Consider the following 15993-nt stretch of genomic DNA (forward strand, 5'->3'; position numbering starts at 1 on the left):
TATCATCGTGCGTCCGTTCCATCCCGTTCCCAGCATACTTACATCCGCCTTATTGTCATATTTGGGAAACTCGCGCTCCCTAGTACTATACTCTCTGGAATGGCCAATGGAATTTCTATCACGGTCCCGGTCCCGCTCCCGCTCCCGTTCCCGCTCCCGGTCCCGCTCCCGGTCCCGCTCGCTGTTCCGCCGCATAAGGTCCCGCTCGCGCCGATGCTCTGCAATGCCCGTCTCCTTGTCGCGCACCTGCGTCGGTGAGATGCACTCCTTCGACAGCAACGGTGGTCCCATCGTCGGTGTGCGGTCCTTGACGCTGGGTGGAGCCACACTGCTAGCGACACCACCGGGTACGCCGGGACCGGGATTGCGATCATAGCTCGGACGGGATATCTCTATCAGGCGGGAAAAGTGCCGCAGGCAAGTAAATGCCGTCGCACGCTCCGAATCCCATTCCGGTACCTGGTATGACGGACGACGGAAAGGGAAATGCAATTTATTTTCCTTTAACGTTGGATTACATTACATTTTCTTCCTAATGCGATCAACTTCAATCTTTCACCGTGGTGTCACTCGCTCTTGGGCTTTTCAGTCTGTCACTGGACAGAAAACAATCTCCAAGAGATTAATTTCATATTGTTACAGAGGCTTGCACAAACAAAAATTAAATCGTATCTGCTATCCAAGGACAAAATTAAATTACCTTCGAAAAATTCTTTACTCGTTGAACAAATTGCTTAAGTTGTTTCACATTTCTTTGGAATTGTGTTTAATATTGAGAAATTGCAAATCTCTTTTAATTCCTGTACGGTAAATAAAGCATGAATAACATATCTACGACAGTCGGTACAAAATCTTCCGGCAAAGCACTTGATGCGTCGACAATTTCCTATCGTGCCTGTTATCATCCGGCATCAAAGAAGCAACCGAACACACTTGAGCGTCCCGGGCACGCACACTAACCTGCCTTAATGCGTTCCGGTCCGATGCGGATTCCAGGATACCGTCCTTCACGACGTAGTGTATCAAGTCCATCGCTCGTCGCATCTGGCAGAACACCGTATCACGGTTTTCCTTCGAGTGGGCACATTCTGGATGTCGTAGACATGTCTGCGAGCGAACGAACCGAAAGGCGATATGATGTCCCCATTAGTATGGCACGCCCTAGACCGATGGGTTTGAGGCGTTAGTTTATGCCAGCTGACTTACCTTCGATGATGTGAGCAACATCATTGTCGAGCGTTCGAGAACTTGCCGCGCGGATGACATCTGGGCTCGTCTTCGTTCGTCCTTCAAGTCATTCTGTCGATTTCCTGCGTTGTGAACAATGGGTGAAAACATATCAACCGTTGTGTGGCATGAAAAATCAACCGACCAGGTCCTTTCTTTCGGAAGGAATCGGAAGCTTATCGAGACAAAAAATAAAAGCTTTCCCCATTGTTGCTTGCTGTGGAGAGCTATTTCTATGAGTAAGGCAGAAAGGTAGAAACTCCTTTCTCTGTAGTCTGTGAAGAAAGCGCTTTCCCCTAGGGACGCTTTCCCTCACAAACACAACAGCGATTAATTTAATTAATCCCATTAAATCTTTCCCACATTCAATTTATGGTTTGCAATTATGAACCGGTTAAGAGCGATATAACCACTCGGTGTGACGGGATGCCCTTTTTCGGGGAGGTGGCATGCGCAAATACCACATCCTTCATAACCAATCTTGCACAGCGGCCAACCCTACACTTTTTTCCACACCGTCGACACGACACATAATGTCGTTGACCGCATACCGTGTCAAGTTATTACACCAGGAATCATAAATTCTCACACGTTTCTATGCGAACCGAGGGTCGTGTGGTTACGGGTTGGTCCGAATCTCCTCCTTGCTTCAAATCCTACCGCTCCAAGCTCCTTGACCTGCACACCGTCCATACAGCGCGAGGATTTATTTTAATCTAAAAGCTCTTCTAGCCCCGCAAAAGGGGACGCATTTTGCACCGGCTCAATGCCACACAGGGGTAAGGTTGAGTGACAGTTATGAGAAGCAACCGACGAGATTAGAGCTCGAAGGGATAAGCCGATTAAAGTTCTTCGTTCTCTATCACCCACCACGATTTATTGGAAGGAAAGCACGCGAAAGGATGTCACCGTATTTTTTTCTTACCACCAGACAATTTTCCACTCTCATTCGTCACCTTTTTCAGCAATGCTTTAAAAAGTTTCGGTTTGAATTATGTAATTTAGATGCAAATTTATGGGGTTTTAAAAGCTCTTTTTACGTCTCCGTCTCACGTACGTAAGCGTGTTACGGTTGTATAAAGCTAGCTCCGAAATAGTCGTCATTTTGAGTTTTTTATGACAAAAACCAGCTATAACTAGTAAAATTAAATCGCTCATGTTAATGGTCAACCGTGATATATTGCTAACATAAGCCGCACAAATAACTTGCCCTCATCGCCAGAGCAAAGGCCACATCTGGCTCCAATTAGATATCATAAAACTCCCTTTTCCGGGTATTGAATCCAATCGTTTAAAAACGATCTCCATCCTCAAGAGCGGCACACATTCCCACTGCGAAACCATTTATCAGCGTCCGAATCCGAACTTTATACAGGGCGTTCCCGGCATTCACACATGATGCTTTCTCCGTTTTCTGCGCTCTGGTGCGTAAACTTGGGCGATATGGCTGCTCCTAACAACGGGTTTGATGGGTTCGTGGTTTTATGCTCCGCAGTTAGTCATCCGTAATGCCGGAGCATTTCTTTATTATAATTCTAGCTCAATGTGGTGTGGCTTTATGGTACGCTTCCCTATGTAAGCGTGTAAGAAACGGGCTTCAAACCTCTTGGCCGAACGGCCATCGTAAAAGACGCAGCACACGAACATACAAATGAAGTCATTTCTGTCAAAGGTCTCCAAGGATAGATATATCAGGTGACGTCAGACGCTGAAGCCTTTTGTGCCTTTGTGGCGCAAGGATGAACACATGTTCATAAAATTCGTATATTTCAGCAACACTCGATCCCAAGTAGCTCATAAAGCATCATTAAACATATAACAGTAAGTGAAATATATTGGGCAACTTGTAAAGTAAATCAGTTTACTGTGCAGTTAGATTGTTTCACACTAAACACAACAATGTATTCCAAATGAAATAAGCCTTTTTTAAGGACTCCAACACAAACCCTTACTTTACACACAAAAATCAGTCGATTGTTTGCGCATTAAAAAAAAAAGGAAGGAAAGCTCATTTATAAAACTATTCCGCCCTCCTGCTTGACTAACGAGCCAAAGAGTTATTGGCGCAATTTCCCTACGAACGCCATCAAAAGCCATTATTCTACGGACCAAACTTCCGGATTAAGAGCACTTCGGAGTGGGCAGCCAACAAAAAAAAAGTGTCGAGCCAAATCGAGCCACTAGATGACCCGGAAACAGGAATTGGAAGCAAAATGGAAGAAAGCTCGTCCGAATCAAACAACAATTTACATTCTTCACCATTTGCCCTGACCCCGCGCACAACTGAAAAGCCGGAAACAGACGCTTCCGGTGCATTCCGATTCGCTTATTCGCATTAGCAAGGCACTCCGGGTACGATTTAATGCCGTATGTTGCAGTCTGCCGTCGTCGTCGTGCTAGCCTGACGGAGCCTAGTGAGCCGTAAAATTAAAACAATTTTCTTATAAATAGCTCATCGGTCAATTTCCATCCCACTTCCGCTGGAGCAACGGAACGACGGGTTGGAGACAAAGAAAACGGAAGAAAACAAAAATGCTTCCTTAGCTTAAAAATAAGTGAAGAAATATTTGAGCCTAGCACGAAAAGCCCATTCGGGCGTGTGCATTCTTGGCAGGAAGGAATGGAATTGGGCCGCTGAGTGTAACAATTCCATAGCTTTCAATCGCATGGGCTTTTGTTTCCTATTTTTTCCAGTCTGGTGTTTGGAACACTGTGGAACACATTGTTAAAATTTTATTTTAGCCGCTCTCACCACACAACACAACTCACCTGTAACATGCGCCAACTCGACCATCTCCGCGCCGAACACCGAGAACGCCTTCACGAATTCTGTAAAATTGGCCACTGATTCTAATCTACCTAAAGTTCTAGCTACCTGTTTGGAGCGGGGGAAAAAAAAGAAAACAAAAGCAGACAAATCCACACCACATCCGATATGGAATGATTAGCACCATGCGAGCATCATGTTTCTGTTTCGGTGGATGCGTTACCCTGTCTTTGGCTAATAATAACTGCTTCACGACCACAATGTCCGCCAACAGCAGGACACGCGTCACCGAACTGAGCAGCGTCCGGGCGGCGCGTATCATCGGTCCTCTATCGTCGATCGGATTTGGCCTCGGCGAGTATCCGACCGTCGGATCTGTTGCCGCTATATCACATAAGCGCTCTATCGATGAGCCTGAAATGAGCAAGAGAGGACGAACGAAACAATTGTTTATAACTTGGAATTGGAAGATGTCTTTCAGGAGATAAATTTAAGTATTCACAATACACAATTTACTTGCAATATCCCTACCCACGTTTCGAGTCGTCCGACGTAAAATGTTTTCCCAAGACGAAATAAAACGAAACAAGTCTGATCGGCAGGCTTGTCCGAGACGAGAGGTTCATAAATTTCAAAGTACTTTCCTGTTGTTGCTTGTCGGCAGGAGTTTATTTCGCTCCTCGCTTTACGTGGGGTTGTACTGTAATTGGTTTCATTTTGAATTCATGATGAAATTTATTTCATTACTGTCTCGAAGCAATAATGAACAGTAAAATTTACTTCACTTTGTTTCTTGATTCGTCTGCTCCAGTTAAAATGGCTTGGTTTTTATTTTTTCATGTACTTCCTTCATGAAAAATGTATTTAACTTAGTGTTGGGTAAATGATTCGGCGCCATGAATCTCTCCGGAAACATGATTTAAGACTTAGTTTTATTGCATGAGGATTAATGTATCTTCCAAAATTTGATTTGAAAGGTTCATGAATCGTTTGCGAGTTGACTCCTAATCGGAATGACTCCTTAGTAAAGCTTCATATGAACTACTCTTCACAACAGACTCATTAACCACAACACTAATTTACGCGAAGTTCATTATTGTTTTTCTGTTTCTTGAGCATTTTTACAGATTAAAATGTTCATTTTTTGCCCACTTCTAGTCGCTTGTCTTCCGTCTGCTTTATGGATATCCATTCGCTTTTATGTGGAGACTTTAAAAAAGATGTAAAATGTGTGAGTACCTTGATTTGTTCTACCCACTACGCGTGGTTTTATGTACCATACCGTATGAGTCCCGTACGTCTCGTGACCCCTCCACACATGCCGGAAGGTTTCTGACGAAAATAACCATAATCATAACCTCGTCACTACAATGACCCATCCGATTCAGTTATCCATAATTCAATTGTCATTCTTGCATGCCCCTTGCGATGTCGTAAAGTGGAGTCCGGGTGTTGCCGAGTCGGCACGTCTAGTTCCTGGCCTTCTTGCTGCAATACCACTTGGAAATGGCACTGTTGATAGCAGCACACTGTAACGAAGGCCGTAGCGTTACGGGCTGCGTCGTAAACTTTACACCAAAATATAACCTCTCGACGCTCGGCCACTGCGGGACAAAGTGAGCGTAAAACAAACCCTTACAAGTCATCTACTTCAGCACTCGACTAGATGTTGATGGGTCGGGTACGGTAGCCGAGATACCCGTTAGCGACACTGTGTGCCATTAGTCGAGTGTACTTTTCACGGCGCAGTGCGTGCCGATTTTCACAGCTCAGCTGATGTTAAACGGAGCATAAAATTTGCTTCGTCCTAGCAAACGACATTCTACTCGCCGTGGCCAGTTGTAGCAAAAATAACGAATCGTAATGATTGCTTTCTACTGCAAGTATTTTCTCCAGATGATCGAGTTTTTGCAGTATGAAAAAGAGCCAAAATGACAAATTTATCTTCTGCATTTCTTCGTCATCATTAAGCAAGAACAACAAGTTGATTGTGTATAAAAAAAATGAAACGTTCCATAAGATTGTTATAAAGTTAATTATTGTTATAACACACACAAATACTGCTCATTCCTAAGACACAAAAGCAAAAGAGAACACTGGAAAAGAGCATTTAATTAAATATCACTACCCACTATCGCTTCAACCTTTACACAACCACAGACCAATATTTGTCGACCAGCTTGTATCCAATGCACCTGACAACGGCCCTACACCGGATAGCCACCCACTCTGCATTATAAAGCGTAAAATCTAATTTCAAACGTCATTGAAATCGCTCCAGCACACTGTTCGGTACGCCAGCCCGGCAAAGTAAACAGCAAAGAAAAGTTTTTTGATTGGACTATTTGAAAAGTTTGCATATTTCATCGTACTGCTGCACTGCTCGTGATCACGATCCCCGTGGGGGAAAAGTACGAAAGCGTTCGGACACAGTGGGTGGTTGACGCGAGTGTTTGAATTCATTGCTGCGGTTTCCGGTTTTGCTCTAACCTCCGGAACAAACATGGACGATGTTCGTTCAACTTTCACTGTCACGACTTCGCTGCAATCGTACATCGGTGCCGGTGCAGTAATTTCTATGCAGAGTTTGTGGCCGGTGTTTAGTGCAGTACCAGCGCAGTTCTGTCAGGTCAATGTTGTCTAGGGTTTTCCGGTTTTGGTAATGTTAAACAAGTTAGAGTAAATGCTCACATTTATTGGTGACGATGTTTTGGGATTTTGAAGTAAAAATATCGAACCAATGTTTTAAATTAAGACTTTACTATACTATGATAATAACGGAAGGCGGGGCGGCGGCGGTCTCCACACCCCAGGATTGGTCCAAAATTCCTTCCGTATCAATTCTCTGTACGCAAGACATAATATCCAGCCACGCGTAAAAACAGTCACATAAAGCCAGAAATGGCAGGCTAAGACCTCTTGAGGTTGTTGTGCCAATAAAGAAGAAAACTACTGACCACTGGCTAACAACGAGAGTTATTATGGCAGAATTCTTTACACCTTACGCGAAGACTATTTCCTGAAGAAGGTGGAATTCGTTCTACGATTGACGTCGCTGATCATATTTTTTTTTTTCAGGAATTACTTCTTGTTATTGCTTATTGTGGTTATTGCTTCTTGTTAATGTTGTTAGTTTCATCAGGAAACATCACACAAATGAGTACCGTGTTCCGTGTTCTGTTGGATTGACCTAGCTGAAATTGGCTGAAATTGGTTGGATCGTGCCAAGAAATTACTAGAAGAGACCTTTATCTTTTTCTTCTTCTTTTCTTTTCTTTTTCTAATAGTTTCATTCATATTAGAACACGCCGCGTTGACATGACCTGATCCACTTCCACTTCCACTTTTCACTAATCCATTTCCAGGAAACTCGGCCCATGGCTGCGCTCTTCCAGGGCTGCTTAATTTAACCCAGCCAACGAGGTTACTGACGCTAAATGCTGCATTTCGCGTCTTCTGGACCGTCTTAGAGTCTGCTGGATCGTAAGAGTTTGTGGAGCACATAGTAAGCACTATTTCCCATCACAGTACGCCACCGGATTTCTTTTCTTACGTTGTTATCCTCAGTTTCGATCATGTTGAAGAACATCAACCACTTTTTAAAGAACTTCAGGTATTCCAAGTATTTTTTTAGAACACTTGTTCAACCAAAGATTCTAGTAATAATTTCCTGCATATCTTTATTAGTTAATATTTTTTTCTCCATTGGACTTCAGTAAATTTAAAATCCATGCGATATGCAAAGAAAATTCGCTGATCATTTTGTGACTACCTTTCACCGGTACATTAATAATAAGTTAGGGATATTATACCAGCGAGAGGTGTGGTTCAAACATGATTCGAATTTCCGTTAGCAATCTAAAGCAACCTGTCGCTTGTGGTACGACCGTTTGCTGTTGCTTCTATGGAAGTAGCATAACTTTCCTTTCACCTTTTTTTTTTTTTGTTCGCAATTCTATAGAACCAGAATCCCTCGACCCTTCCAGATTTCAATTGCAGCAAAGGTGAGAAAGTTTACTTTATATCATGTTTCCAGCCCTCTATTACCTCTATTTGCGTTTCGATACCTTGGCTCACTTTTACGGTTCCCTGTGTGCACACTGCGCTGCTGATAAGACTGTGAAATGTAGTAAAATGTTTCCCTTTCGTTTGAAATAAAAAAAAAAACGGCACAAAGTGGAATCGAGAAAGAAAATCAACGCTTCGCAGAACGGAACACCGCTTGCGTACCCCACGATGGTGCCCATTTCCCTCGGACGCACCCAGCACTGGTGGTGGTTGTGCTTCAGCATGGCGTTAAACAAGCCAATTTTACGATCCCTCCCATAAACACGATAACATGATAATGCGAAACCTATAAAATTCTGGCTACCGCTTCGCTTATGCTGTCGGCTGTCGGAGAGAATGCCAACCGGTGTTTTACCTTGTCCTGCAATCCCCTACCTGCAATCCCGTACCCGGCCATACCGATCAGCCGATCAAAGAATGCGCGATACTGCGTATCATATGATGTCGACCAGCGGGGAAACTGTCGACCATGCTCGCTTCCAAGAAGGACTATTATATACGGAAGAAGTGGGAAAAATCCCGCCAGTGACGCGCGTCTGGCTTCGGCCGGTGAAGTGATTTAAGGCTTCAATTAGTATGGGATTTTACGTCAGCTACCGGTTTCCACCAGGGGGTTTTTCTTTTCGCTCATTTCGCGCACACACACACACACATACACAGCTTGGAGTAATTGAGCTTCCCACAACAATGTAGCATGTGACTACCGATTGAGCAACAAAATGGCCATTGATGGCTAGCCCGCTTGAGGCAAGATTCCATTTGCTGCGTGTTGCCTGTATGCTACCCACGCTATAGCCCCACGTGCACATAAAACGGGGATGGAAAGTCCCGGTTACCTTCACATACATATGTCCACGTCAAGGCCATAATCGCCAGCTGACATCGCCGGTGCAATGGTCCCTTCATTTGTTCTACGTTCGTTTGCAATTCCGTTTCAGTGGATTTGATAAATATGAGTCCGTTTCCGTTCCGTACCGTATGTGCGAGATATTTCTCATCAAATACGATTCATTATTCACCGAGCACTGTGAGTGTGGTGATAAATCCATCCAAGCTCCTTTTTACGGCTATTCCAAATAAAACTAGCAATTGTGGGAATTTTCTAATCAATCTTTTGCAATTTAAAAGCTATATCAACACCGTCACAAAATGATGAATATCATGAAGATAACATGGTTTAGTTTAGAGGCTTTCCAATATGCACCATTCCAGTTTCCTGTCGATTGTTCATTAATTAACGAAAAGCACACAAACAAAGTGGTTCATTCAATTTTGACTCAAATCACTCGGTCGTGACACTAACGACAATCCACTATGGAGGATCGACATGGAATCATTCGAAATAGGGGCCATATTTGGAATTTCCAATCTCTAATTTGGGGATTCTGTGTGCTTCAATAGAATCTAAACAATGTCGGCAATTATATCCCTTTCCACATTTGAATTCCTTCTCCGAAATGAAACGAACCCCGATCGGAAATGAGGACCGAAAACGTGCTGTGAAACAGTGGCTTGCCGTTCGTCCGATGGCAGATATTTGGAAACGAACGCTGATCGAATCGAAAAATTAAAGAAGGAAACACACACTCCCGGGGCGGGAACTGGGTCACTGGCATGCCGTGTGCCATAACATAACGAGCCAATCTCTCTCCAAAGCTCAAGGGCCGTAACGCTGACATACGCCGGAGGGTTTTGCAGCACTGATGAAACAAACTCTCCATTGTCGAACCGTACCATCAGCAAGATCTCTGCCCATCCAGCCGGGCCCGATTGTTGTGCGATAAAATTGGATAGGATGGCAATTAAAATTAAAGGTCTCAGTTTGTCTATTCTCGTCGCGGTTATGCAGACAGGAAGCGGCTCTGCCATCGGGAGGCCACGTCCCGCACGGCACAAGCGGGAAAACCGTTCAGTTTCCGTAGCGCTTTGAAATGCTTTTAATGTTCCTCCGGGCATTCGCGACACTTTCTTCAGTAAGCCCCATTTTTGCAAGCCAACACTCTCGGTCAACCACGGCCTAGATCCGTTTCCTTGGCCTGTCGTTTGGCAGCACGCAGCACAAACCATGGACATACGGTTAGCGAGCCGAGTACTGCAGCGCAACCATCGCCCCGGCACAGGATGTTCGTTTGCTTGCGCTTTTTCTTCCGTCAATTAAAAGTTTCTCTCACTTATTCCATCACGTCGTTCGGCAAAACGCTCCGGATAAGATGGATGCTTTTTTGCTCCTGCTGCCTCACGACTGCACAGTAGCTTTCGATCGGATGCGCTTTTGTTCGCACTGTCTCTGCAGTGCCGGGCTTGCGGCCTGGATTCCGTTTCAAACGTTGGCGAATACCCGTTCGAGATGAGCAAATAGGACTATTTTAAATTCAAACCACGTTCCAGCTGCATTTTAGCCTTTAACCACCAACAATCATTGCGTTGCGGGGCGTTGCTGTCAGCAAATTTTAGCTAATATTATTAATCTTTTATAACCCTTCGAATTGTGGTCAATTGCTCCAGATTTATTGTTTCAATATACAGCAATTGTTTGTCCACATTCAGTATTTCAATAGTCTTGATTGTGTTCTGATACATATTTCCATTTGGCCCCCAAATCGATGGAGGCGCGTGGTCATTTATGCCATTAGATAACACATTATTTTATAAACTAGTAATCAATGCAATATGTTTTGCCAAAAACAAAGGGAAACTAGTATTAAAATAACATCACGACTATCAACAACAATTGCTCCAGTTATTAAATGTCAATAATAAACCAATACATAAACCTGTTTCGATAATCCTTATTTAACGTGCATAATTACTTTTCGTTATTATCCATGGAGGCGCATGGTTATTTATGCTACTGGAAAATTAATTTTTTTAAATATCTATTATACATAATGTTACAAAACACTTTATATTACATCACATAAATTATAAAATATAAAACTTCTCTATCCCAAACTCAGCTGTACAATATATTATTACCAGATCAGAAAAATTAACAACGTCCATATTGTCCGATCTACGTGTCTGCCACTATTATGGAGAGTGTGCATAATAACTCCATCAAAGAAGTGGCCAAAGTGTAAAGTGTGCTACTGTTTCACTTTGAAAAAAGTTAACTTCATACTACCCTACCATTACTTCAAAACCGTTCACTTCAAACACGGTTGACAGTGGAAAGTTGTCACGGAAAAGAAACTTATCCAACACCCCGAGGCAGCTAGTTTGACCTGACATAGATTGATGCCTTTAACGGTGGCATCCGCTTGACCTCAGCCCCCGATATAAAAACCATCAACAATATTGCACCCTGCTACCGCCGGGAGCCTCTGGTGACATCGGCTGTTGCTGTTGCGGTTCACGCTCAGCCCCGGCCGACCGTCAAGGGTAAACTCATAAATAATACGCCACCAGCTCACCGACACTATCAATCACGCCGCCTGGTGGTTGTGCCCGAGACCATCGGCCCCGTATGACTTGAGATAAATGTCGTATTGATTTTGTCCAACTAGATCCAACGGATGAAACCTCTTACCCCGCAGTTCGGTACGTGTCTGCGATAGGATGGAACTTTTGTGATAATGATGCCGGAAACCGCATTGAGTTGCAGGTGGTATAATGGATTCCGCAACAAGAGCAGGCATGCTGGAGTAGTAGACAAACTCGCTTAGTGTTTATTAAACAAGCACTACAACTTTCTCAACTTTAGTATTGCCTCAATTAGTTTTGCTCTCCGTTTGGATAAATAAGGCTATACTTAAAGCAATGGTGAACACGAAAACCGTTCTTATTTAGCAGATCTATAATAAAGTTATATGAAACAAACGTCAGAAGAGGGCTGCATAGCACGCAATCAAAAAATTAAAGATTGCATGACTTCCAAACCTATTCTCGAAAATTGTTTCACAATTCACGTTAAAACATAACCGGCCGGTGGCAAATTGATATTGATTTTACCATCGTTTTGAAGCTCGAAAAAGGGTGAACCTCATAATTTTGCCTTTGCACGCGATGCACTCTACTGCAGCGTAATACGATGTCAGTGATTGTCGCATTTACACCCGCAACCAGCTGTGTGTTTGGTTTCATAATTTAAGTCCCGATCAATGGCGAACGGTGGCGATGGTAGCAGCGGGTTCTACAACCGCATAACCTCAAAATCACCTAATCAACACAATCGAGGCAACGCTTACTAAACCCGCTTTGGCATGTAGTTCGTCCAGGTTGTGCTCAACCTTCGTGGTGGTCAAAAACCACCTGTAATCAAACCACTGCTCCGGTTTTGGTAAATGTGCTCCATATCTGCATTCCTACGAGAGGCGAAAGGTCCATTACCATGTCTTCCCAATATATGAGTAGGATAATTTGGGTTGTACTCAACTGTAACAATGTCATTAAAACGGTAATATTCCTCAAATTGGTATGTAGCTTGTAGCTTTGGTGGGCAAAGTTTCATCCCGACGATACCGTAGCTATGTTCTATGCTCGGTAATGGAGACAACGCTCTGGAGTGTGCACTAACAAAGATATTTTACGCACATGCCAATAAAACGATAAAGGTTCCGAGCACCCCACCCCCAAGTGACCGTCAGCCAGTGCATTGCTCGCCGTGCTTCACATTCCCCAGCTAGATGGAGAGTCGATGCGGGAATGCCTTAAACTTACCGGCTGCTCGTGCCTCCTTGCAGGCGTCGTACATGTCCTGCTTAATCTCGGGATTGTCATCTGCGATTGTCTCGCCAACCGTTACGAAACGCTCCACGGCCAGGTTCACAGCCTGGCCGACACGTCCAATGGCGCGCATTTTCTGCTCCGATGTGTGATGCTGCTGCTCCGAACGATGCTGTACTAGGGTTGAGATCTGGGGAAAGAAAAGCGAAAACAACGGATTCAATGCAGCTGTAGATGAGCGTGTAAACTCAAACATCCCACGAATACACCGGTTCATATGCATATGAGTAGCAACAAGCTTACTTTGATTACATTTTACGATACTGCCATGTGTTGACGTCTTTCCTGCTAATAATCGCTACTTAACACAACAATTAAAAGACACAGCAGAGTGCTTGAATAAATAATACCATATTGACACTAAGTGATGGAAAGAATTTTACAAACATTGAAGAAATTCTATTTCACGCTACAAATTGGACAATTGATACTCATGAACTAGAACTTTAACTTAACTTAACTTAACAAAATAATGTTCTATTCAGTGTGACACATGATGCTATACGTTCTCTAGAGGCCTTAAGTCTACAGTACAACAGGATCTATTTTATCCTAGCCTTGGCTCAAAACCTCTAGGAATTTTTGTAGAAAAGTTCATGTTACAATGATACTGTTCCTCATATTTCTCCATAGGGGGTGTCGTAAGTTGTAATAGAATTAGACACTAGGTAAAATTCAAATATTTTGCTGTTGACGAAGCGATTACAATTGGCTACATATTTAAAAACTGGATTACTTTACATGCGGATTTGTTCAGCTTGGAACTATTGATTCAAGAAGCTTTAATAGTGTTTAACAAATGTCTGCACACGAACATTTATGTTTTTAGATGGAAAACTAAATTCATCCTGGCCATAGTTGGTGCTATAACCAGAATTGGACCAGCTATACTATCTCCAATTCAGCTTGTTCCAGTGTCCCTGAACATAATTCAAATTCTAATGCACAAATCTACCAAAGCTACTCAAGTCATATTTCGTACACATGAAATAATAAGATTAAACTCTGCGGGTTATAAATTAAATCCAGTTCACTAGTGCAAATTAGGACAATGCCATTTCGAGCTTGAATGGCCCCGGAACTAAAAACAGCTGCTACATTCTAGAAGCACCTAGCATAAATTGACATTTTCTTGAGGCATGAGTTTAATTTTCAATCGTGAACTAGACCTACGAGTGCAGATTTAATGTAATTTCGCAAACAGATGCGATGGTTTTGCCAGTGGTGAGCTTCTCCAAATTTTTCTACATAATCTATTGTAATACAATTGATGACCCACTTTTGAATTGTTCCGTCCTATTCATGCGGCTGATAAGTGGGGTGTGTAGGTTGAATTGAAACATTCGTTCGAAGGCCAATTATGTACCGAATCAAGGACTTCAGGAAAAATTATCCGAAAATATGGGCGACGGAACAATAAAGATAATAATTGAAATTTCTTAACCACTAACGACAGGTTAAGAAACACTACCTAACACAGTGTCTTGCGTAACAACGGTAAATAAATTATTGTAAGGTGCCATGATTTTTATTTACATTTTACAGCAGACCAACATTTACGTAATGGGAAACCGAAATGAGGGGAGAAATAATCATGGGAATAAGTTTTCCAAATACCACACAGTTTGATGTGAGACACATGGTGTGCGGTTTGCGTCCAATCGTTTTCCGACTCTTCGTACGGAGGGAACCTTCTTTACGAGTGCATTATTTATGGGCTTGGTTTGCCGGGAGTCCCGCTCGTAAACTGGGAATTATTATTCTTTCCCGTGTACCTCCGCACGATACTTCAGTCAATACAACCGATCGTTACGACACAAAAACGGGAATGGAAATGGAAGCGACTGCGTCAATATGTTGGGAGAAAAGGGTGCTCTTCACTAGCCTAATCGAATTCTGGAACACAATTCCACAAGACTTACAAAAATCGGTATTACATTCGAATTTACCGCAAATATAAACTCGTGATCATAGGTTGCGACTATGGTTTTTATTTTCTTGAGAGTTTTGGCTATACGCGCCCGATAAAACCCTGGTGAATACGCCCAACTGCCATCTTATAAAGCGATTCATGTTAGCTTGCCAACACGCGGCTCCGATCGATTCAATCGTAAAGCAACCCATCCCAGCGCTGCGGGGATTTTTAATGTGAAGTTTTACTATGTTGTTAATGATCGCTTCTCAGCCAAGTCAATCGCCTCTTGGCCAGTGTTTCCCTGTTTCCCGGCTAGAAAATCCCGGTCCCGGAGCGGGAAAAGAATTCAACCAAAGATCGACAGTAAATCAATTTCGAACAAAGCACACTAAACTGGCTGCTGGAAAATTGACAGCCATTTTTATGAGCTAAACATCCATAAAACAGGGGGTTTTGAAACTTACAGACCCCTCCCATCGGGACGGACAGCAATAATATCGTTCGATCCGAAAGTTTCTGTTACGAACTGGCAGCTCACTGGATAGAGGGATGAAAAATTGTGTAACATTCACGCGTCAGCATGGTTTCGGTTGCGATTCACCCGTGTCAGCACTTTTTGACAGATACTACAGCACCGTCCGCGAGCGTTGAGCTAAGCTGCCAAATACCCTCAGCGTTATGGAGAGTAATTCAACATTATTGCTAAATAAGGATTTTACATCACACGAAAAAAAGAGCTAGCGCTCCACGTTCTATAAATCACTTTCCTTTCGTGCTTCTCTGAAACCCGTTCTCCACTTCGGTAAAGCGATCGAAGGCGCGTTTCTTGCCGTGCTGTTTTATCCGCTAACAAATTTCCATACAAATTTGTGATCCATTCGCCTGTTCGGCGAATTTGCTCAAATCGAATCATGCTGCGTTAGTCCATGCTTAACGGCTGTTGCTGCATTGAGCTTTCTCACTTTTCCTTTCCACAAAAACGCCTCTAAGGGGCAGCATGAGTGAGCGACTAACCGAGGCTGCTTTCACGATCGGTTCCTAACGTTCGACAGGAGGGTTTTTACATTACCCGGCCTTTGATGATGAGCGAAACTTTCAAATTGAACTTTGCTCGTCTTCGTGTGTTGCGGTTGATTTAAACTTTGACGTCTTCAATTTCTTACGGCGCGTCTACTACCGTTGAATATTAATCATGAAACTTCCCCCAGAACAAGGGAACATTATTTCCACAGTTTTCCGTCGGATCCCGTTAAGCGTGTGCTCTGTAACACCTTATATACCAGCTTAAATG

The 15993-nt window shown here is 43.2% G+C and overlaps 1 protein-coding gene across 1 annotated transcript in view; it reads right to left on the reverse strand.

Annotated features, from left to right (window-relative positions):
• Positions 1–15993, reverse strand: part of LOC128709946 (alpha-catulin) — a 51016-nt gene that overhangs the window by 10464 nt on the left and 24559 nt on the right. The window contains exons 2-7 of the mRNA XM_053804981.1: positions 12722–12917; positions 4218–4408; positions 3997–4102; positions 1207–1310; positions 961–1107; positions 43–459 (exon numbers count right to left, since the gene is read on the reverse strand). Of these exons, the coding sequence (XP_053660956.1) occupies positions 43–459; positions 961–1107; positions 1207–1310; positions 3997–4102; positions 4218–4408; positions 12722–12917 (1161 nt within the window). The remainder of the gene's footprint in view (positions 1–42; positions 460–960; positions 1108–1206; positions 1311–3996; positions 4103–4217; positions 4409–12721; positions 12918–15993) is intronic.

Source organism: Anopheles marshallii, chromosome 2 (genome assembly GCF_943734725.1).
Source record: "Anopheles marshallii chromosome 2, idAnoMarsDA_429_01, whole genome shotgun sequence".
Lineage (NCBI taxonomy): Eukaryota > Metazoa > Arthropoda > Insecta > Diptera > Culicidae > Anopheles > Anopheles marshallii.